The sequence below is a fragment of the Hirundo rustica genome, chromosome 15 (genome assembly GCF_015227805.2).
Source record: "Hirundo rustica isolate bHirRus1 chromosome 15, bHirRus1.pri.v3, whole genome shotgun sequence".
In the NCBI taxonomy this organism is placed as follows: Eukaryota; Metazoa; Chordata; class Aves; order Passeriformes; family Hirundinidae; genus Hirundo; species Hirundo rustica.
Window position 1 is genome coordinate 13,258,788 of NC_053464.1, and position 24,027 is coordinate 13,282,814.

The following is a 24,027-nucleotide window of genomic DNA, read 5'->3' on the forward strand; positions in this document are numbered from 1 at the left end:
GCACCTGAGCTCCCATTGATGGAGTGTCTCCACCCCACCACAGTAATTAACCCAGCCCACTCCTACCCTCTTTCCAGGTGGGGCATTCTCAGAGCTTCTATAGCTCTTTCCTGTGTCTCAAAGGGTGACAAGTTGGCAAGCAGTGATTTGGGGCTGATTGCTGCGCCTTCTTCTCTGGAAAGGGGCATTTAGGACCAACTTACTGCTGGAACCACTCCGTTCTTGCAACTGCTCCTGCCCAGTCCAAGCATACAGAAAAAAAAAAATCAAGGTGTAAGCCAGTACCCCCTGGCATGTTGTTCTCCCTTGTTCCCCTTGCAGTTTCCTCCCAGGATAAGTAGCTTGCCCAGCCTAAACCTGGGGATGAGAAAACCTCCCGACTCTAAGCAGTCCCCACGCAACTCTGACCCTCCCCGCATCGATGGGATGGCCCACACGGTGCAGCGCACGTGCCTGTCCTCCACGGGACTGGACTTTCAAGGTTTGCTCTACCACGAGCTCTCTCCTGTTATCTATCTCCCTTTAGAACCTGGCAATAAAACCTACCGGGGCGTTATCTGCTCCCTACAATCACCTCCACCCCACCTTCGACCTCGGTCCCTCCCTCCAGCCCATCCCTTTGCGGAGATAGGGAACGAGCCGCGCTCCGATAGCATCGCGCTCGCCCTGCCCGCGGCTCGGCACCGGCACCGCTGCTGCAGCCGAGCTTCAATGTCCTTTTATGGAAGAAAAATGAAAATCGCCTGCCCAGCCGTGGAGAGCCTGAGCCGGGCTGAGCCGAGCTGACAGACGGAAACTCGCCATTTGTTGTGGTTTTGGCACCGAGAGCCTCCAGCGCGTTCCCGTGCGCGCTGCAAGTTTAAAAAGGGAGCAGCCGAGAGCTCCAGAGCAGGAGGTGTCAGGGATGCAGTGCTCTGGAGGAAGTTGGTAGAGCGAAAAGAAGATGGTTTAGAGAATTCTGCTGACATGGACACACTGGAGACACTCCAGATCCAAGTGGATACAGGCACGAGCACTCCATTCCCAAGCCCCATCCCTAGAAGTGTTCAAGGTCAGGCTGGATAGAGCCCTAAGCAACCTGGTCTAGTGGAAGGTGTCCCTGCCCATGGTGGGGGGGTGAAAACAAGTGGTCTTTAAAGGTCCTTTCAACCCAAACCATTCTGTAGTTCTATGAAGACATGTAACAAGGTCGTCCACACCACATTTCCTTCTCTTCCTTGTCCCAACAAATTTTCTTGAGACACACAGGAGGATGGGAATTTAAACACAGGAGTTGGGACTCGAGGTCACTGCCACCAAGAAGAAATTAGCGAGGGGTCTGCCACAGCAAATGTCACCTTTGGCTCTGCTCTGTACTAAAGCTGTGGGGCTAAGCTCCAAGTAACAATCAAATCCAAACAAACAGGCTCAAGGAAAAACATATGGATAATAGCAATAAGAATGTCTGAAGAGAGAATGAGATGGGGCCACGGGACTTTCAAAATGTTTGTGCTGCTGTCAGGAAGCTGAATGAGACAGCAGACTTCAACAGCTGGGAAAACATGTTGCAAAGCAAGGAGAATTAAGTAATTCTCCATATGTATATCCTACTCTGAGGCATTCTGGACAAGCTCAGTTTCTCCAACCAGGACAATCTTTTTTTCCATGTTGCACACGCACCCTGCCAGCTACAAATTCCGATACAGTTTAAGCCTAAACCCACAGCACATCTGGAGTTGGGCAGGGCAGCTCTGGCAGCATGGCCCAGCCTTTAGCACAGAAGTAATGGGCCCTGTGGTATGTGTTGGATGACATCCTTGGACAGCTGTGTCATCCTGAACACATCCCCTGGTGCTGGGTGCTGGATTACACAAACACTTCCCCCTGCACTCCATAAAACACTCCTAACCGGATCATCGCCTTGTTACCCACCTCTGAACCACAAGCAGCTGCATGTGCCTTGCTGCACCAGGTACAGAGATCACGGGTGTCACAACATCCCCCTCACCTCCTTCTGCAACTTCAGGCCTTGTTGATCGAGCAATAATTTATTTCAGCAAGACCACTCCTCTCGGAGCCACGCACACCGCACAGCGCGACTCGCGCTCGTTACCAGTGCTGGTGGTGCCCTGCTATGGGCGGCCGTGTTCAGGCAGAGCTCGGTGCAAGTTCAAACCTGTCTCACTTCCAGCAGAAAATGAAGGCTGAAAGCAGCTGGGTGCATCTGTGCCTAGCCAGCACCTCCAAATCGATCCCGAGACACAGAGCAGCTTAAAAAGGCGTGCCCTGAAACACCAAGTCTCAGTGCTGCTAATTAAAACGTGAGGATTGCTGGTGGACAGAGAGCCCAAGCTGAAGAAGAAAGGCAAAAGAGCAGAGATTTTATCCATCTGAGATAAGCACATCAATGCTCAAGGCAGTCCCCAAGCCCACTGTGGATGCACAGGAATGGCAGCTGCCCAGGTCAAGGGCAATGCCATCCCACACCACGCAGCCATGTGCCATCAACACCTCTTACACCCAGCCAGCACTGATCCACACAACTGGGTACCATAAAGCAATAAAAAATCTACACTGTGAAAAGGAGTTTTAAGGAAAAGTCCTGGAAATGCAAGTCCCTGCAATGTGGCCTGGCTATGAAATGAGTGCTGGGGGTTTCAAGCTCTCCACTGCTCTGTGCATGCATTATTTCCATGGCAACAGCAGCTTTCAGCTCCCCATCTCTTGCTGGCTGAAAGCCCTGCAGTGCTTTGTGCTGAGACTGCAAAGAAGGGAAACCATCTCCCTCTCCCACAACACGGCGCCAGGGATGGCAGCAGCAGCTGGGAACAAAAGCCTTGTCTTCAACATTGTGGGGTCTTGGGAGGGAGGCTGAGCAGAAAGGATGGACTTCCTTTTCTGGTGGAAAGCAGCACTTCCCCCACCATGCAGAAGTGCACACTCACCTCCCAGCGCTGCACAGCTCAACCAGCAACACGTGCCTTTCCTTGTTTTACCACAGCTGCCAGTTTTGGGTTGCTCTGTAGCACTGGGAGGAGAAATGTGCATCCTCAGAGATGGGAAATTTGAGCACTGCTTCCATGCAGGGAGCCGTCCAAGATGGAGGCAGAATAAGCAGGCTGGAAAACCCTCCTGTCACCAGAAAGCCTGGCTCCACGTGCAGTCAGCAAAACCTCAATACTCGGCCAAATCTGAGTGAAAGCTGCCTCTGCCCCAGCACCAGCTCAGACTGCACACACACGGAATGCATCTGTAGGGTGGCTCAAACAACATTTTTCTTTGTCTAACTAACCTTTTCCTCCACCCTGCTCTTTGTCATATTAAGATTCAAGCCCTGGCCACCTAACCAGGAGCCAAACTTGATGCCACACAGCTGGAGCCACAGTGGCCCTGGCAGATGGTGCCAGCTCATCTGCATGCTCCCCGTGCAGCCAGGCACTCGCAGGAGGCAGGGCAGCTCTGCCCCTTGCTCAAGCTACAATTAGCCACATTTTGGTCCCTTGCAAGGTGCAAGTGACTGGAACAACAGTGAGATGCACAAGCAGTGACCTGGATATGTGTGGAGCTCTTACTGTTGAGGCCAGCATACAGACACAGCCAAAGTGAAGGCTTCCAGCTGGTTCACGTCACTTGCTTTACAGCGTATCCAGAGCTGGCCCAAATACGAACGAAACTCCCTGCAAGATTTAATGGAGACCCTGAGGGTATCAACACAAACTCCCAGAGCCAGAGAAAGGATCCAGTGATGGAGCACAGGGATACAACAGGTCCACCATCTGGTCCTCCTCTCCCCACCCTCAAAGAGCTCTGAGATTTTGAGAGAGATGCATTTTGACCTTCCCCTTTCCACACTTCCCCTCGCTTTAGGTTCAGCTGTGTGAGTGCAGTCCTTCCAGCCAGAGAGGGACTCCTTCCAGGATCAGTCATCAACACCACCAAGTCTGCCAGAGGCACTGCTAGCAAAGCCAACGCATCCTCTCCAACCTCTGTGGAGCTCCCTAGATTAGCCCTTTCCTCCCTCAGGACAACCATTTCCTGCAAGCTACAGCATTAACTGAAATTCTTCATTCTGGAGAGAAAGGAGATAGCAGGAATATGAAGAACCACTGCAGCTGATGCTGCAAGACACCACATCCTGCTATCCAAATTCCTCACCCTCGACTTCAAATCCTAAAGTCGTTAAAGACTTCTAAGAAGAGCACAAAGCTACTCAGCAGATTTTCAGCTAATGAATCAACACAAGCTGTCCAGGAAACCAGAAATCCAGCCCACTGGAATGCTGTAACCCCACGGAGAGGGGGGGAACAGACAGTACACTAGGAAGGAAATGAAACAGCGAAGCAGTAGGAAAGGAACAATTCAACACTGTTCCCCTCTTACCACGCTTACTGTTGCATTACACATTCCAGGGGAAAAGTGACTTCAATTCATTTTACCTATTGAAGGGTTCACGTTTTTCAAGCCCAAATTCTGTTCTGTATTGCTGACATACTACATTTTGAAAACAACTCAGCTTTTGCAAAAACAGTTAGAAAAAAACCTGAGATTTAAACGTGAACCAACATTGCCACCTAGTGCCTAGCAAACCTCCTTGCTACAACACTGGGACAATCCATCAGCACTATATTCCCTTCCCCACTGAGAAGGAGAGATGTTAATAAAAACTATCTGGAGATCAGGATCTAAAATGGAATTGTGCATATTTCATAAACAGCTTTCTCCCCCAAAGTAAGTTCAATTAAGTTCAATTTGCACTTTAGCCCGCAGAGTTCAGCGCTGGCAACTTCAACTTCTCCTGACAACCGAATTTAACTTTCTATAAACTTCTCAATACAGGCAAAAGGTGACACCACATCAATGAGAGGACTCAAAGCTTTGGCAGCTACAAGTGTAAGGTTAATGCCCTCAGGAGGAATTTCAGTGATTAGCAGGAATCCCAGATCTCAGGAGAATTCACCCTTGTAGCTTCGTGCCAAGCACTGATCCTGCCCTGCCTTGCTGGGACCAGATGTAAGCAGGGTCCTGCATCTGTTCACGAGATTGGGAAACATTTCTGTGCTTCTTTTTTTCCCCACGACTGATGGTGCAGAGGCAGCAAGTTTTCCCCATTCCATCCCCCCACTGGGCCTGGTGATTCTCCTGTTATGGCCTTTAGCAACTGGGGAGAGCACAAAGATCTGCCCTAAGCTCCTGCGATTTCAGCCAGCTCTTCCAACGAGTTTTTTTGTCACTTCCAACTGAGTCTGTATTCAAGCTATTCCATAAAAGAAAAAATGGAGATATACCAATTTCCTAAAACAGAGCATGTAAAGCTGTTCCAGCTCATTCTCCAGAAGTTTTATTAGATACAAGATTAGAATTTGGTTCTGACTTACAAACACCTAGTTCCATGTTCAACCAGAACATTTCTGGATACGCAAGACAGCAACCTCTGGCACCCTTAGGCATTTTTAGCCAACATCTTTCAAGAAAAGACAGGACTCTTGCTCTCTTTTATCAACAGTGAAATCCACCTGTCCAGGCACTCAGTTTATAGAAGATCAGTGGGATCTAGCAAACATTTTGACTGCTGCCTGCGCAGTCACATGAGATACTGCTGCTAGGAAGGATGAGCTGTCCTCCCAACTCTCCTGCCCAACACTACAGAAGAGAGCAAACGCGAAGTAACCCCCAATTACCTTTCTGCAGCGGGGATTGGGGCAGCTGAACCGCTTCACATCGCTGTCCAGCAGAGCTGGGAAGTTACAGAAGGGACACCTGTAGCCCAAAACAAGATGCCATTAATGCAGAGTGCCACACACAGCTTTGCTGAAAGCTGATTTAGTCAAATAGCTGTGTGGAAGTTGCTAAGGCTGCCAACCCAATGCCTGTTGCCAGGATGTGCTGACTATTGCCTTTTTGCTCATATTTCTTCAATCACTTCCCCGTTTGCAATCAAAATATTATATGCTCAGCACTGCTTTTGACCATGTAATTTAGTGGATCAGCACAGAGCTGGCAAGCAAGTCTTGGGGGAGACAAGACTATTGAATTTTAATCTGCTCCTAGTCAAAGGCAGAATAAAAACAGACCTGGGAAGGCAGAAGTCTGAATTTATAATCCAGCTCTTTAAAAGCTACCTATCTCAGAGTCAGCACAAACGCAGGGTTTTAGGGAACAATTTTCCACAGCAGTAAGTGCAGCATTCTCTGTGGGACACTCACCTGACGAGCTCATCTGCACAGGCAGCAGCCACCTCCTCCTCGGCCTTGCGCTCGTAGTATTTACAGAGGATGTTCTCTGGAAGCACTTTCTCCAGCTCACTGGTGGGGAAGGAACACGTGCAACTGCCTTCCATGCAGCTGAGCTCTGACTGGGGTTGGAAAGAGAGCCCAGGTTCAGTATGACATTCGCAAAAAGCAACTCAGGATCCAAAACATTTCCAAGCAAATCAGTGCAGAGTCTTGCTCAGACAGAGTAAGAGCTAAAGTCAGCAGATTTCAGAATGACTTGGGTTTTGGGACTTTAAAAATCGTCCAGTTCTAAAACAGCCATGGGCAGGGACAGCTTCCACCATCCCAAGGTTGCTCCAAGCCTTGTCCAACTTGGCCTTGAACACTTCCAGGGATGGGGCATCCACAACTTCTCTGGGCAACCTGTGCCAGTGCCCGATAACAAATTTTTTTTCCCAATATCTCATCTAAATTTACCTACGATGACTTCCAGAGAATGGGTTTAATTTAACCTAATTAAACAAATCAGGCCTCAAACAAACACTGGGCAGGAAGACGCCATTGCCAGCTGGGATCACAATTCAGTCCAAGTCCACTGTGACCACACATCAGCCCGTTATCATTATTCAGTCCCTGCTGAGAACCAGCACTCACACACTACATTCTTTTCAATAAAGTCATATAAAATATAGCTCAGCTGCCAGTTTATACATTTACATGAAATGGATCCCAGAGTACAACAGCATCCCACAGTTTGAGCGCCATATCCTGAGGCAAAGGAGCAGACACAATTCAGAGCAGGTTAATGACTTGTTTATAGCTCAGCTAAGTACCAGGATAATTGCTAGCTAAATCAGAGACTAAGGAGGTTAGTAGTACCATAGAGGAACCAATCCCCCAATTAAGTTGGGATCACAGTGATATTATGGAGGACAAGTATTTGGTAGAAGGAGAAAGGCCAAGTCAGAGATAAGTGTTCTCTGGGCAGATACCGATGGTTTATTTATTAGAAAATAAAAGCCAAACAAGTTATTGCTTTACTATGAATGCTGTAGAAAGTTTTCCTAAATAATCAAATTGCTAAGCACAGAGAGAAAAAAAAAAAAGGAAGTTAGTAACCCTGAAATCCTGTGCAAAGATCACAGTGTGAAGTTCCTGGCTTCACTTGATGGCAAGACTGACTTGGATTTCAGGACACCATTCCATTCAAACACTTCCTGGGAAGTGCAGTTCCATCTGTTTCAAGCAACAACACCACACAAACAGCAATGTCATCTCCCAACAGCAATTACCCGTTTCCCCCTTGTCCAGTTGTGAAATCCTTACCTTCCCAGAGCCAAAAACTGCCTCCTGAGCATATTTAATTAGGCACTCCTTGCAGAACAAGTGACCATCTGCACACTGAGTCAACTCTTCAAAGGCAAACTCCCCATAGCAGCAGCGGCACTCGATCATCTGCCCATCCTGCAGCCACCAGAGGAATCAGCATCAAAACATCAATAGCTATGGCAACACACACATACACAACTGCCAGCCAGAAAAAACTGCCAGCATTAATCCTAAAAACCAGCTACAGATACACACCATTCCATTAAATATCTTATTTGGTGGTCCAAACTCCCTAAGTGCAACCAGAAACTCAGTTTTAAGCCACTTTGTATCTACATGTCCTGCTTGAGAGGCTCCAAAAAGCTATAGAACATGCAGTGACTAACAATTCTTAGCTCACAGGCAGAGCAGCGTCTTGGGTTTGGGAAGCTGCAGTCACAGGGAAGCAGCTTGAGTGTACACACCACTCTCATGGGGAAAACCAAGATTCAGATCTGTTACCCTCTAAAGGAACATTTACCATCTGCCTGGGCAGACCCTGTCTTGGCCTCTTAACTGTGGGCGTGGAAAAGTTTGCCAGTGCTAAAAAGTGTAGCCCACTTTTCCAAAGTTTGAAAAGGAAATGAGCATTGAAACCAAAATGTAATGCACAACTGCTGAACTGCTCTCTATCTACATTTTCTCTGAAGCAGAAGAGCTGATTTTCAGGTTTTTAAAGAATTCTTTCTGCAAACAAGGAAGGCCTTCCCAGTAGCCAAGTTCAACAGTGGATCTGTTTTACACAGCCACAATGGCAAGAACAAGAGCAAACCTGATTCTATTCTATCGCAATGTTTGTTCTGAGCAGTGAAGATACAAGCTGAATTACTGCAGATCATTACATGCATCAATACTGTCTTGCTGGCCTCAGCTCCTGTCTACCTTTCCTAAAAGCCAGCCAACAGACATTACACAGGTTTTGTCAGCTCAGCAAAAGCAGCACAGTGAAATGCAGCTTCAGAAAAGCTCCATTCCAGAGCTAAAAGAATCTGTGAAGCAGGAAGTGCAGAACGGGGTCTGTGCATAAGCTGAACTTATAACGCTATAGATACTGACCTTCTGATACTGCTCCTCATTCATCTGCAGAGCCAGGAGGAAGTCTGCATGCTGCAAAAGACATGTGCATCTGTATTTACAGAATAGATAAAGCAATTTTCCAAACTCTCCACTCATTTACATTATCTCAGGACTCACAAACCACCATAAAAGGCTCGCTGTCTGCTTGTAACATCACTCAGCCCATCCCTCCAATCCATTAAGCTATTTATGATTCAGCTAAAACAGATGGGAGAAGCAAAGGCAGCAAGAACAAAGAACCAAATTCTGTATTGTGGAGGGCTGCTGGTTCAGGTTTCCATGGGCAGAGATGATCTCACCCAATGGGCCCCTCCAGAGAACATGAGCTTTTTGTTTCAAAGGAGACCTTACCCATCTGCCTAAGCGACAAAGATCTTTAAGGAGCTACTTTAGAAAGGACTGTGGGTGCAAAGCTGTGAGTTCAGCCTTTCCTCAGCCTAGGAGAGGAAGACAACACAGCAGTGAGTGCTGCAGGTTTTGCTTCAAAACACCCAGTTCTCAGCACAGGACAAACCATTCTGGATCCACAGGACCGCCAGCCTGGGGAAGGCAGAGTGAGTGGACACACTGCCTTGGGCCTGGCCATTACTCACCACCAACACTAAGCTGCAATTACAAGCCCTAAAGCAGCAGAGAAGCCTGCTAACAATTAAGAGGAGAGAGTTCATTAGTAGAGTTTTCGCCACTTCATAGCAAAAAAAAACCCCTGCAGAATGGTGTTGGCACAAACAGCAGCTGCATATTTAAGTAAATATGAAATTCTGTGCTTGACTTCTTTCCTTTAAAGTTGAGTGACTTGGGAAGAGACATATGTGTTAACAGGTAGGGAAGGGGAAAACACAGTTATTTAATATTTGGTTCAGCGTTTGAATTTCTGTAATAGACAGATTTTTCATGTTTAGGGCCAAAACTTCGACAGTTGTTGAAGATTTGCACATGATCAAAGCAGCTCCTATCACTCACCTCTGCCATCTCTTTCACTTTCTGCTCATAGAATTCCTGCTCCAGTAGCACTGGTGGGAGAAGGGAGAGCTTGTCATAGGACCTCCAGTGGCGTCTCTTATTCTCCAGGAAGAACATGCGCTTCTCAATTTTCACATCCCCTGAAGCAGAGTTAAAGGCTCAATAAAAAGGAATGGAGCAGCCAGAACAAAGCTTAAATCCTTCCTCCTCCAGACACCAGCAGCTGCAGACTTTCAGCAGCTCACACAGCACTTTACCAAGCAGAGGTGCTAACGAAGAACATCTCCAAAACATACCAGTGACAGAAACTCAGCTCTTTTGGGACCACATCCCCTTTCAAGAGTTGCTTTCTGCTGCAAGCCAGTTCTGCTTACAACAACGATGCAGAGAGCACAATACACACAGCCTGGCATTTACCTTGCTCAAATTTGAAGTCTATATATGAATATTGATTCATTTCTTTCCTCCTTTTTCGTTTCCCACTGGTTTCGGGAGACAGTTCCTGCCACTTTTTGATAGCATCTGAAAAGGCCTAGAAAACAACATTCAGGCTTAAATCCTGTGCCTGGAAGAAAGCAGGAGCACTTAATTCAAGCTGAAGCACAGTACAAACAAGGGCATAGGACTGATGAAAAACGGGAAAGCCAAACACTCCAAAGAGAGGCAAATATACATCTTTCCTCTGCTCACCTCGTTGCTTTATATACTCAAAGTAATTATTCCATAAAAACAAAGCAGGTGAATGATAACTTCATAAGAGCTCAGCTGTTAATATCAAAGTGGGCACTAGCTGTAATAATCAGAGCTGGTTTGGCTTTTTTTTTGTTGCTGGGTTTGGCATTTTGTTTAAAAAGGTGAAGTTCAAATACATAGTGCTCAATCAATCAAGTGAACAGACAAGAAGCTCTGTTTTAGTTAAGTCCTGGAACAGTAGAGAAAGAAGCTCAAGCAAGGGCATATCAGAGGAGCAGATCTAAGTCAAAAACTTGAACCCACCCTGACATTCAGTTCGCTGATACTTCAAACAAGTGTCTTTGCATGTCCATGACAGTGAAACTGTTTTATAAAGAATACAGGACTCATGCCACAAGTCATAAAAAGACCAAACAGGAAAGTGATACTCGGGCTGCTTCTTAATTCCATGCAGTCAGTTAACCAGCAGCAGTTAAATGTTTTAAGATTTAACTAAATGTCAGGGTTTTATTGGCAATTACACTGCACTTCAGTGGCGACATACAGGAGCACTTCCCAGTTTAATGCATCACCCACCATGAGCCAGCTCGTGTTTCCCCAGCTCTCCTATTAGGGAAAGTAAAAACTTCCTGCAGCCCTCTGTCTGGCCAATAAATTTTGAAAATCTCTACTAAACGGATTAAAACTTCTTAAAAGGAAAGGAAGATTATTATAAAACCCATAACCACACAGCAGCAGATGGTACAGTGAGGCCAAAGCCATCACAGTGCTCTCTGCAGACATGGGAGATAAGCCCAGGAAAGAAAAGAGACTTGAACTGGAGCACCTTTCGTGTGATTGCATAGTGTCCCTTGAGCTCGTGCAGTGCCCACTTGATGTCCTGGCTGCTCAGCATTTTGAAGTCTGCCATGAGGAGATCAGCTGCCTGAATAAAGCACCGCTGGTCAAGGGGGGCAAGTTTGGAAAAGTCAAAGTAGTCCACTTTAGGCACCTAAAGAGAAAGTGGAAAAGATTAAAGGGCTGCTATAAATACACACAGGAATGGCACAAATAGCTCTCAGGGATCAGGACATTCTGCAAGACCACCCAAAATTCAGGGCACCCAACTCTGAGCACTTAGTACAGTGTGGGTGCAAAGCCTATTGGCCAGGCACCTCTGCAGGTGACCTGCACAAGCTAAAATGTAGCTTGAAACCATGGTGTGTTACTGCCTGAGACAGCAAGGAGAAGAAATATTTAGGTTACTGTGAAGAGTGAACAACTTTATTAGCTCAAGGTACAGAGATGCTTCTTCCAAGAGTAGAAAGAGGCATTCAACATCTCTCTCAGGCCACAAAGAGCTATTTCAATATCCTTAAAGCAGCTCAGAGAGAACTTTTTGTTAAATGGATGTTTTAAAACACAAATAAAATCAAGCATCTGTAGGGAGATTTGCAGTCAGGAGGCTGCAAGGCAACGCCCGAAGGCCTCACAAGACAGATCCGAGGGCCAAGGCTACTTCATGTGACAGAATGATGGTGGAATTCTTGTCTCAGTTACCAAAATGAACACTTGAGATGGGGCAGAGATAGGCAGGCAGGGAAGAGGGGCTCGCTGGAGGCAAAGGAGCAGACACTGTGCAGCTCTGGCACAGCCAAACAGGAAAGGCTTGGAAGTCATCTTGCAAGCAGCTAATTATTGCCATTTAACGCCGCCTTACACGCACCCAGAGGCCTCCTGTGAAAGCCAGGCTCAGTCAAGCACTCTGCAAACACACACTAATCAAAGCAGACATCCCAAGGTCCACTCAGGCTGAACAGACTGCCCAGAGGCAGCAGGAGATGTGGATACTCTCACTTGCCTTTGTCTCATCTTGGCTGGCAAGCAGGCTGCTGCTGGGGTTTAAAACCACTCTGCCTTCCTTCTTTGGGTAATCTGGATTTTCCAGAAGAAAGTTACAAAGTCTGGAAAGATAAATATAGTTACTGCAGGGTTTGGGAGCTCAGGTTCATTTCTCATTTGTCCAGTTTTTAGTATTGTATAATTATGAGGTCACAGTCAGAGCCTGCCCTGCGGTTCTGGACTAGAACAAACTGCAAATGAATGACTGAGAATTAAGTGAAAAAATAATCAGCTGTGTGGCTGCAGAAGTAAAAGCAAATGGGTTTGTCTTTCAACAATTAAGTGTACATATATGAAGCTGGTATGGATGAGCGACTAAACATCGGTGGAAAAAAACAGCGCAAAAATCCCTACAAAACCCATGAAAGGGTCGTGCCTTCCTCAACAAACTGTTACAGATTCAAACTTGAATCAAAGCCTCCATTCTCAGTCTACCTTCACATTAAAGTAGCCAGAGCAAGCTGGTTTAGTGGAAGGTGTCCCTGCCCACAGCAGAGAGGCTGCAATTACGTGATCTTTAATGGCCTTTCCAACCCAAACTATTCTTTGATTCCATGATTAAAGCAGAGACAAAACCATGTTTAAGATGTGTGTCTCCATGGAATACAAACTCTGAACACAGGTTTCATTGTAACAAAACTTGCAATCACACCAGTATTACCCAAATTTCACTAGAAACTGGTCTGGTGAGAACAGCACTTAGAAAATAACCACTAAAATTGCTGAAAAATTGCTTAATAGCCTGTAAATGCAGCATATCTGAGGTCCTACCACAAACAGTCGTAACTGCCAGGTAAGTGTAGCTGAACTGAGTATTTTAGCTTAGAAAAGACTCAGCAAGGGGCTTTCAACTGCCCCATTGGTGGAGAGCCACAAAGACTCTAGAAATTCTTCTGAAAGGGCAGCCTGAATCGGGCTCCCACAGCTTTTTCTCAACCCTCACCAAGCAGCTGTGCTGGCTGGAGCAAGTAACACAAGTAACTGTTCCTCAGTTTCCCCAGCTGCAGAATAAGATCCTCCTGAAAAGAGCCAGGACAAGTAATTAACATTCGTAAAACTATTGGAATGAGAAGGTGCTAGGCTGCAGCAAAGACATAATTGCAGCTAATTTACATTCCTGATGTCAGAAATCAGGCCCTAATTAAGAAATCTGAACTGGCTTGAAGCATTAACACACTATCAAGGCACTATTACTTTAGCTCTGCTTTCACATTCAAAGCAGGGGCATTTCTTCTTGTTTAATCAGGTATTGACATATTGAGCCAGAAGCTTTTGACTGAGTGTGAATGCTTCTGCACACAAAAGCTGAATAGATGATACCCTGCTAAGAGGGGCTCCCACATCTTATCTTTCACATCAGTTGAAAGTTTTAAGAAGATCATTTTGGGGGGGAAAAACAACAAATATCTTGACACTGAGCATTTAACAGCTTCCAGCTCCCACCTCCTGCCATCCCTTTGGTAAAAGATAACTGTTTTAAACCAAAAAACCAGAAACTTCAAGGAGCTCAGATCATGGCTCTAACGAAAGGGTTTCCGCTGGGGCACGGCCAGGGTACATTTGAACTCTCCTGCACGTTGCCATTTCAACGCTGAGGATTTTGGGGGATGTTGACCTTCAGCGTGTGACAATTAGTTAAGTGGGTCCCGGCGCACAGCACACCCACACTCAGGGCACTGTTCATTAATATCTGCACCACAGGACACAGAGCTGGTTAAAAGCCTCACCCCTGCCCAAAACCACTCACCCTTAGTTATTATATTTCAAGCCTGATTCAGCTTGACACACCACGGAGATCAAAAAGACCCTGCCAGCAAGGCTGACCAGTGCTTTGACCCATTTGTTCTCACACAAAAGCTGCAGTGACAACTCAAAAGATGGTTTGGGGAAAGGAATAAAAATATGGAGGAGAAATCTTTATCATCCAGTAAGTGGGTAACGCACCGCTGAGCAGACACTGTAGCTGGCCTACAGGGAAGCCTGGAAGCACCTTTTCATCTCACTGGGTCTGTGGCACACAATGGGAGAGAAGAGATTTCGGGAGCAAAAAGGGAAGGAACACATTAAGATCGACAGAAGCCAATAGTGGGATTTAACTCCATCAGGCTTCGCTAAATCCCCCCAGGATGCAAACCTGAGGTTTTTTTTCACACAATCTGGGAGGGTCCTGCAGCCAGATGCACGACTTCAACAGCCTAACTGCCCCAAGGAATGGCTCTGCTTGTCTACGCTCCCACCACAGCCATCCACCCTGAGGTGTACCCAGTCCACGGTGTGGGCACCCCAAAGCTGCTCCACCACTGCAGGGAAAGCACTTTTGAAAGACCAGGAAGAAGTTCTAGTCTAGTTCTAGCTGACTTTCTAACCAAGCAGCCCTACCTGGGAGACACAACTTCACAGCACAAACTAAGCAGCAGAATAGGAAATCTATGGCCAACGGATGGGATCATCCTTAGCTCCAAATCAGCCAACTTATTTATGGCCCAATGACTAATTCTAAGCCTCACGCACTTAAATGCTGCTTGATTCGTGCCCTAGTTAGCTGGAAAGGGCCTCGGATTTGTACAAATGAATACTCTGGCAACCAACACCTATTCCTCATTCTTGGATCACACAGTAACCAGTTTGGACATGCTGGAGATAACAGAGACAGTTGCAGAGAGAGAAAAGAGAGGCCACCAAGCATCAGACAGCAGTCACAAATGATTTACTTCAAACCATCTCCCCTCGGTGCTGCTGGTGCCAGCACACGCAATCCTTCACTCCCCAGCTCTACCCAGAAGGGCAGGGAGATGATGCAACTCAGCGGTAAGGTTCACCAGTTTTAAAAAAAAACCCTTTTGACTCTAACGCAACTCCCAGAAATCTCCAGCATGATGAACATTAAGGTATTCCTGAGCTGTTAATGCAATTTGGAAAGCAAGTCCTCACATTACTTTTCCTCTCCTTTTATTTCATTTTTTTGCTCATGTTTCTACTCAGTTTGACCAAAATCAGTCCCTCTTCAGATCTCTACAACCAATCTTACCAGCCCTTAAATGTGTTTGCTCTATTCTACTCCCAAAAAGTGATGTGAGAGAATTCAAACAGCAGCGCTGCTACTGGAGCAGGTAAACGGGATAAAAGCCAACATCATGACACTAAATAATGGCTCCAAGCCAGTGTCAGCTTTACCTGGAAAAGTCCAAAAACCAGTGAAATGAAGGAGGGAACAATTTCCTCCAACTCAAAACTCACCAACCCATCTCCATACTATGTTTTCCAGCAGCCATCTTAACATCTTAATCCTGACAGTCACTCTTTTTAAGAGCCCTAGTAATAGGTAAGACAAAATTATATGCAGTATCTTTAAATAAGTAAATTATCTTAAAAGCAGAGAAACTACAGCACAACAGAACTAGAAAGGACTTAGAAAAAGCACAGATTCTATCAAGGCAGTGCTGTAAAGCAGCATCCCTGGCAGATGGGGACAGCGCTGCAGTTGTATGACACACTGTGGCTCTTGGCTCTGTACTTACACATTTAAGTCATAGCAATTCTTGATGATGATTAATTCTTCAATATATTCCTTCTTCACATCTGGGAATCTTGCTTCCTACAGTAGCAAAAGCTAAAGGTTATGCAGGTATTAGAGAAGCTGTGTAACATATGTAGCACCCAGGACAGGGATTTACATGTAATTAACACAATCCTGAGACTCAGGACAAAATGGTCAAGAGATCATTTACAGCCATCCAGCCTTGCTCCACAGGATGACTGCTAACAGCTCTCTCAAAGGAAGAGCAAGGGTAGGGATGTGAAAAGCCAAGAGCACGTGGCCTAACGAGAGATTCAGGCTCCGTAGGAACGAACTACAACACAAAGAAAGGGAATATTTACCTTCAGCATGACCATCAAGGAGTTCCAGATTATGTGCTGAAATACAACATTCCAAAGCAAAAGGAAATAAACCAACACGTACACCCACTCAATGAACCCAGACACATCAGCAATGAGACCAGAACAGACAACAAACCTTTAGTGGCATTTCTATGAAGGCTTTCCCAGTGTTTGCTGCTCTCTCTGGGGTTTCTGTACAGGGATTGCAACCATGTGGTATTTTGCTTTGCAAGACTGGGCTGGTCAGGGTTGTCAAGCAACCCTGACAATGCAAGAATAGCCTCTTATCCATCTCTAAGGCACTGATCAACGAGGTCTTACTTGGAAAGAACTGAATTTTGTTGCACTGCTACCTAGAGAAATAGCTTCCTCAACTCCGGTTTTCCCAAGCAGAATTAGATATGGGGAGGTAAGACTTGAAGAGGATGGGGTGGTGACAGAAATCCACGCTGCAAGGACAAGCCTTGCCCCTGGCGACCATGGTGGCATTAGAATGGGCATGGACCAAACTCCTGTAGGAGAGGCAGCTGAAAGCACTCCTGGCTCTCAGCCAAGTGTCTCTAAAACTTCCCTATTCCACCCTGCATCCCCCTGCCACTGTTTAGTGCCCCAGGTTTGCTCATTTAGCTTTATATCCAATCCTAAACCAGCTCTACAGTGCTGGGTTAGGAATTAACCAGACAAAACCAGACCAGCAGATCCAAGGAGGCCTTTCAGGGAACAGACACAGATTATTTCATATTAAATGAAAGTTTTCCAAGACAATTCATCACATACTCTTCACCTGGTGCATGGCTCAGTCAAAGCTGTGTGCTCTGAGCACGTGAAACTCTACACACCTCGAAAAGCCTGTCTGAAAACATCAGGCACGCAGGATGCAGAGGAGCCCTGGGAATACTTACCGTCTCTCTGATGAGCAGCGCAGTGAGGTCCTGCTCCTGCCCAGCAGCTCCCTGCTCTGGCACGTTCCCCGAGCCGGGTTCGTGCGAGCCCTGTGCGGGGAAGGCAGGCCCCGGCTGCTCGTTGTCGCTCCGTGCCGGCTGCCCCGGCTCCTCGGGGGGATGCGCGGGCTGAGGGGAGGCGGGGCCCGGAATGCCGTCCTGCTGCGGCTCGGGCCGGGGGAAGGCCGGCCCGGGAGCCTGCTCTCCGTAGGCCCTCAGAGAGCCCGGCTCTGCCTCGGGCTGCCCTCGCTGAGGAGCGCAGCCATTCGCTACAGCCCGTGGCTCATCTTCCGGCGGTGGGAAGCGCCGGACTTCCAGCTGGCTGCTCTCCCGGATCTCCTGCTGCTCTGTGGTGGTTTTAGCAGCTATTCCTTCCAGTTTCTGCTCTGGCTTCGAGTTCTCTCCTTGCCATTCCCGAGCTTCCATCCCCTCCTCCTGTTGAGGTGGAAGGTCTGCATTCTCCAGGCTAATGGTTTGTGTGTTATCAGCAGGCTGTGGACTCCTCTTGATCAGTGGCAGCAAACTTGGGCCAGGCTCCTGTAAGTTACCTGTAAGTTCAGAGCTGGGGCCATTCAGCTCAGACGGTCCAGGCTGCTGCAGGGCAATGTCCACACTCTCACCCCTGCTCGGTCCAGCATTGCTCTCCACCATGAGGTTATTCCCATCTCCCTCACCGGGCAGAGCTGAATCCTGCTCATCCTGCAGGTCTGTGCTCAAAGGCTCCACAGCACTTTTAGATCCTCCTTCCCCCACAGTGTCTGCACCCTGCCACGGAGCAGCAGGTCTGATGACATTGGGACGCAGAGGCTGCTGATGCTTTGGGGCCTGAAAAGGACACCAACAAGAGAAAGTAGGAATTCTTGTCTGCATGTCAGAATCCTTCCTTCAGATACTTCTGCATCTAAGAAAACTTCTGATGGGAAACTGATAAACAGTCTGTTCAGCAAGATGCTTAATAAAGCACAGAACTGCAACTCACATATCTGTGTCATCAGCCTGTCCCCAGGTGCTACGAGAACCTTTGGCAGAACTGGGGATGCACAGGACTTTCAAAATGGAATAATTTCCTAAGCTCACCTCAGCACCCACCTCCCTCCCAGCAAAATAGTCTGGGAAGGAAGAATTAACTGATGACACATTTGTGTTCTCACCAATTTATTTAAACAGGCAGGAACCAAAGCTCCAAACATTAATCTCTGGCCTTTTTCTTGCCTCTGGCAGACAGACTGCTGTATGCCAACAGAGCCTGAGCGTTCTCTGCTGCTGTTTTCAACTAAGAAGCAGAAAGGTCAGCTTTGCAACCCATTTTCTCACTGCTTCTGGTTAATTTAACAGGAAAGTGGAATATAATCTTAATATAAGATAGATATGAAATGCTGCAAAAATATCCGTGCCTGCAACAGCCCAACATGAATGCAAATAGCATAGAGGAATATAAAGCACACAAAGCACATATATAAATCAAACAAGGCATGGTTAGAAGACACCTTCAATGGAAGATCAAGTCCTCTTGCAAAGCACTCCAACTTGCTGGATTCACACAGACAACTTTATGGGAGCTAAAACCTTCATCAAGTGGAACTCAAAACTACACAATGCAGTTCCACAGTCTGGTTCTCCCCTCTTGTGCCCAAAATATGACTAAATTAAGCCAGCAAGGTGCCATCGTTTCACTGTTATTTCAGACATCCTAAGTAGATTGCTATAACCAGGCAGGACCCAGAGGAATGCATCAGGTATTTGCACAAGACTTGGCTACTTGCAGCACAGCAGCTGCAACAATGAAAAATTACCTCTGCTAAGATGACTATATCATCATCATCATCTTCTTCAGCCTGCTGCTGTTCTGGCATTTCCAGCAACAAAGGCAAATCTTCATCCGAGGAATCCGATATCGTGATAAGACTTTCATCTCTGTGGTTTATCCAGTCTGCAGAACAGAAAGTAAAGTTAAAGTTAGCTGTTGGCTCAAGGTAAATAACTGGAATTACAGGGCACACGTAGCACTGAAGCATCTGAGAAAGCAATTTTCCCATTTGCACTGCAGGAAGCAGCATTCAGAGGTCACCAATTCCTCTGCAAGGCATTGTAACAGCCACTCCTGCATCCCTCAGCCTCCAGCAGAACACCTGCACAGCTTCAGCTCATCACAACAGCACTGCAGGGACAGCCACCGACACTCACAAAGAATCTTCTACCCCAAACTCCAGCACAAGTCAAGCTGCTGCACAAGTTCTTACAAACAATGTAATGTATCAGCACAAACAAGGCATGTAGGGAATACTTTTGCAGAGAAATCCTGAATTTTCAGTATCTCAGGGACACTGCAGTTTTTATTGTTAAAGTGCAGTGAATTCTAACAGAGATATAAGGGTCCTTGTGTAATTCAGCCTCTTCTGAAAGAGAGACTTTGCAGGAATACCTTATGCAGGGCTGAGATAAGGCCTGTGGCTGGGGGTGCAGAAGATATCCTGCTATTAGGTGACAACCTTGTGCCTCGAGGTTTGTCAAGAATGGAATATAGATGCTACTCAACACAGCTGTTGGAACACAGGATAGACATTCAAGCAGAAATAGAGGGTTTCTGTACCGCACAGAGAACATACAACTATGCTTTCCCTAAAATCTGACATGTTTTGGCTTATTTTTTGGCATGAGTGTTCATTTATCACCTTTCAGGCATACAGAGAATGCCCCATTTTGGATTCCACTCTTAAGGGAACGCGTGCCAATGCACACAGCGCTACGAGGGCACAAATTTAGGCTCAGCCTGTCTCCTAAGGGGCTCTCAGAAGGATGGATCTTCCTCGGATCTGCTGAAACACCTCTACAGTGTTCCCAAGAAGTCAGCAATCTCCCTTGAGGCAGTACAACATGAGAAAGATAAGAGCCAAATATTTTGCATGCCTGCATAACATGAAAGAGTTTCTGTGGGTGGCTAAGTCAGTGTAACAGAGTAGAGTGTGATATGACAGAACAGACCTCCAGCAGCCCCCTGAAAGTTCAGTGTCTGTGAATCCTGCTGCTCAGGAGGAGTTTCACAAGGGTGTTTTGGAAAACAGGCACAAATCAGTACTCACCTTTTCCTCTGTGATTGCTGAAGCTGTTCAAGTTAATCACTTCTTCATTCCCACCTCTCTCTGCCATTTTAAACAGCTGCACCCCAGAGTGTCAATGCCCCAGCATGGCAGTCAGGCTCACATGAGGAACTGGAAGATAAAATAAAACCATGAGGGAGTCAGGCAAACAGATTCACTCTAAGGGGGATTTCCCAAGATTTAGCTGTTAGGGGTTCTCCTGGCTCTCCCAGCAGTCTCTCCATGTGAGTATTTTTTTGTACCCACCTCTCAGGACCTGAAAGGAGATATATTTGTTGCCTTGTGTTCCAACAGTTAAGACCATCGACAGAAAGGTGCAATTAGGCCTGAGAAGTCTCTCTGGCGGAGCTATGCAATCACAGAGAAGGAAGAGAGATGCAGATCTTTCCAAGCAGGACTCAAACCCTCCCAGTCTGTGGATCTTCTCTTGCTTCCAACCCAAATCCAGCGCGCCAACCCACACAGTGGTGTTTCTGCCACCAGCAATCGGTGAGGGGGGCAAAATCCCCTTGCCTGAGCTGTCCCAGGGCATCCCCACATCCACCTGCATCTCACACCCCCCAGATGATGTCACTACAACCATCCCTGTCACTCTTAATGCCACAGCCCTGAGGGAACAACCAACAGGGATACCAGCATCCCAGCCTGAACTCCCTGAGTGCTGCCAAGCTGTGGCACAACTTCAGAGCCACCAGAGATGCTCCAAGCTCACTTCCACAACCCCCACATCACTGGCTTGTCAGAAGGAAGCTGCACCCCGGGCAGAGCAGTGGCAGTGTGTGGTTTGTGCCTGCCCTGTGAACCAGCATAGGAACGTTCCAGAGAACACTTCCTCACCACCATCTGCTATTTTAAAGAAGAGATTTCCCTGATTTACAGCGAGGGTTTGGTACAGATTCCAGGAAACACCATCTGCTCTCACACAAAAAGGAGAGCGTGACAGGAATCAGGTTCCTTCACAAGACTGGGCTTTTTGGAACTAAATTTTGCTACCCCCACCTGTTCTCAAAAAGTCACAGTGAATCGGCCAGAGGCTCCCAAATAGGATTAGGGGCCAGAAGAATCACTGCAAACTAAACAGGAGGTTTTCATTTTATGCTCTGTCAGCTTACAGCTCTCCATTCCCACTGTCACAGACAGGCTGAACACACACAGGAACTCCAAGCACAATTTGATCATTGGAAGGAGGAAAGAGGGGTTTTTTATTGGAAAGTATTCATCTCCTTATTGCAGCACAGAGGAATCTGTACTATTAAATATTTACTGATGCATAAGCTGGAAGAAAATGGTGGGTCTGCTGTAAAATCCTGTTTGCTAGCACACGAAAGCAATATAAATTCCCCCTCAGTAATTCTACTTAACTTCCTCTGCAGGGAATAGGATTTGCAACCAGGACAGTAAAATGAAGAAATGAATTCAGATGCACAAGATACGATAATAAAAATTAAAGTGTTTAATTTAGCACTTTAAAAAGACCAGCAGCATGGGCTTAGAGCCTGAGGGAACCTTCTTCAGAGAGAATCTCCAGCATAAAGATTTCAAGGTCTGCCTACAAACAGCCACATTCACCTGATCCCTTATTTAGTGATGGTCCAGTTTTGAGTAGGAAATTGGGTGAGGGAACAGCATTACCACAAACATGCAACTACCCTGTATTTGAGCCCTGATACCACAGCAGCACATCCTAATTCCAGTAAGCAGCTGGATTATTATGGGCATACTGGTGCTTTGAAAACACCTAAAAAGCAAGGTTTTAGGGGTGTTTCCTCTAGATTCTTCACCTTCTGCTTTATAAGGAGAAATAAACCTTTATTTGCCAGAATGGCATGGAAATGCTGTTCCACCATCACAGGCAGGTGCTGGAGCTGCAGCTCAGGAGCCGGGTCACTGTAAGTGCAAACTCTGGCCTTTCTAAAAGGTCACATCCACATTATTACAGTTGTATTTTCCCTGGTACTTGTGAATAGCAATCACCTAGCCCTGCATAGCACTTTTCCATCCTTAGCTGTCTGACTCTTTAAGCAAACAAAATCAATTCACTTCTTGCCATTTAAAAGGTGGGGAAACAGAAGCAGGGATAGGCTCAGCGTGGCCAAGGTCACCAAGCAAACACAGCAAAGGATCGCTCTGAGACTGGCTGGGGAGGAACAAGGACATTTGTGAGAGCCACAAATCAGCCCTTGCAGCATCAAGTGGTGAAGACAGGGGCTGGACAGGTGTCTGCTCAGATCTGCTCCAAGCAAAGCGGAGTGGTTGGATATTTCTCCCCTCTGGGGACTCGTGGTGCGTTAGCAGGGCTGGCCACTTCACGGTGGGGTGACACCACAAACGCTCAGCACAGCCACCAAAGAGAATAATAATATAAACAAAAAGCCTTCTCCCAAATAGCTCAAATGGTGCTTTGTCCAATGCTGTTCAGATCCAAGAATGTTGGATAAGCCATAAGACTAAGGTCATATTTTCTATGGTCCATTCTGGTTCTGGTAGAGAGGAACTTGCACACTTCAACCTTCAGCAGCAATAAAGAGGTACAGGGAATAATCTGAAATTAAATTTAGGATAAAAAACTATCTGCACTTCCACCAATAAAGTATGCACACATCACCAAAAGACTCAGTGGTTTAAAAGCAACAATATAATAAATAGCATTAACTGTAATACGCAGTCAAGGCAACAACAAAAAAAGCCAAGGCTGGAAAGAACTGGCAATTCTTCCTACTTCCAAATAGACTGAATAAAACCCCAAGCAGCTTAATAAAGCCCTGCTTTGAGGGTAAAAGCCAAGCTTCCACCAAGAGCTAGCAATTCATTTTGTCAATACTCAGTACAGAGCTGAAGTTTAAACAAATATCCATAAGCATGGGCCAGTTCCATCTAGTGGCATGAATAAGAAGTTTATTCATGTTTATAGCACCAGCCCACCAAGAATGTGAAAGAACAAGATCAAAGCCACCCTGGGGTCTTGCCCTACATAAACAATAATAAAAAAGCAAGGAAGACAGATGGAAAGAGGCTCTTCCACACTACCTCTGTGGTTTCAGTGCCTATTTATAGGTAAAGAATAAGGCTACCTATAAGCAGGCTCTAACATGCCCATCAGCTTTTCTGCAATACAGTCAAGGACAGGAAACTAGAGCTGTTTTAACAGCAAAGCAGTCAGATAAACACTTTCCAAGCTTTTTAGTTTTTCTTCTTTTCTTAAAAGGCTCCCACCTGCACTACAGCACATCAAGCTGGATTTGGGACTTGAATCCCTATAGCAGTATCCATGTGACACAAAATTCTCCTTGTGACTTCCAAGACACCCAGTGACTGTGCAGTGAGGACCCACCACGCTGAAGATGTGGTCCCATCCAATTTCACCTCTGTATTACTCCATGGACTCATAACTCAGTCACAGAACATCCTGAACTGGAAGGGATCCACAGGGATCCAAGTCCAACTCCTGGCTCTGCACAGACACCCCAACAATCCCACCCTGCGCCTGAGAGCGTTGTCCAAACGCTCCTGGAGCTCTGGAAGCCTTGGGGCTGTGACCAGTCCCTGGGGAGCCTGGGCAGTGCCCCACCACCCTCTGACACAGCACACCCAAGTTGTTTCACTGTGCAGACAGTAAAATCCTCCCTATTATGGTTTTTCCTACAGCGAATTGGGAGGAGAAGAATGCATTAACAGAACAGCTACTGGGAAAACCAGAGCCCACCAGGGAGTTGGGTTTAACAATTCTCTGAACTGACAAGACCTCAGACTGACAGCTGAGGTCACAGGGACTTCCCGGACAAGCTCCTCAAACATGCAAAAATATCATCCACAAAACCACTGCTTCCAACCACTACCATGAGGTAAGGGATCAGCTGCTACGGGGTGAAGCAGGTCTCAGGAGCACACAGAATGCTTACACAAGGATTTCCAAAACCCATTCAAAATCTTTTTAAA

General features: G+C 46.6%; 1 protein-coding gene across 6 annotated transcripts in view; it reads right to left on the bottom strand.

The window, feature by feature from the left end:
• The window catches only part of RNF216 (ring finger protein 216), a 74,540-nt gene that overhangs the window by 39,732 nt on the left and 10,781 nt on the right, over window positions 1–24,027 (bottom strand). For all 6 annotated transcript variants that reach the window (XM_040079271.2, XM_040079270.2, XM_040079273.2 and 3 more), the window contains 12 exons: window positions 20,074–20,202; window positions 18,787–18,923; window positions 16,955–17,818; window positions 15,692–15,768; window positions 12,133–12,235; window positions 11,119–11,283; window positions 10,017–10,131; window positions 9,600–9,739; window positions 8,616–8,666; window positions 7,518–7,655; window positions 6,183–6,331; window positions 5,658–5,736 (listed from right to left, as the gene is read on the bottom strand). In XM_040079271.2, the coding sequence (XP_039935205.1) occupies window positions 5,658–5,736; window positions 6,183–6,331; window positions 7,518–7,655; window positions 8,616–8,666; window positions 9,600–9,739; window positions 10,017–10,131; window positions 11,119–11,283; window positions 12,133–12,235; window positions 15,692–15,768; window positions 16,955–17,818; window positions 18,787–18,923; window positions 20,074–20,140 (2,085 nt within the window). In that variant the 5' untranslated portion in view covers window positions 20,141–20,202. The remainder of the gene's footprint in view (window positions 1–5,657; window positions 5,737–6,182; window positions 6,332–7,517; window positions 7,656–8,615; window positions 8,667–9,599; window positions 9,740–10,016; window positions 10,132–11,118; window positions 11,284–12,132; window positions 12,236–15,691; window positions 15,769–16,954; window positions 17,819–18,786; window positions 18,924–20,073; window positions 20,203–24,027) is intronic.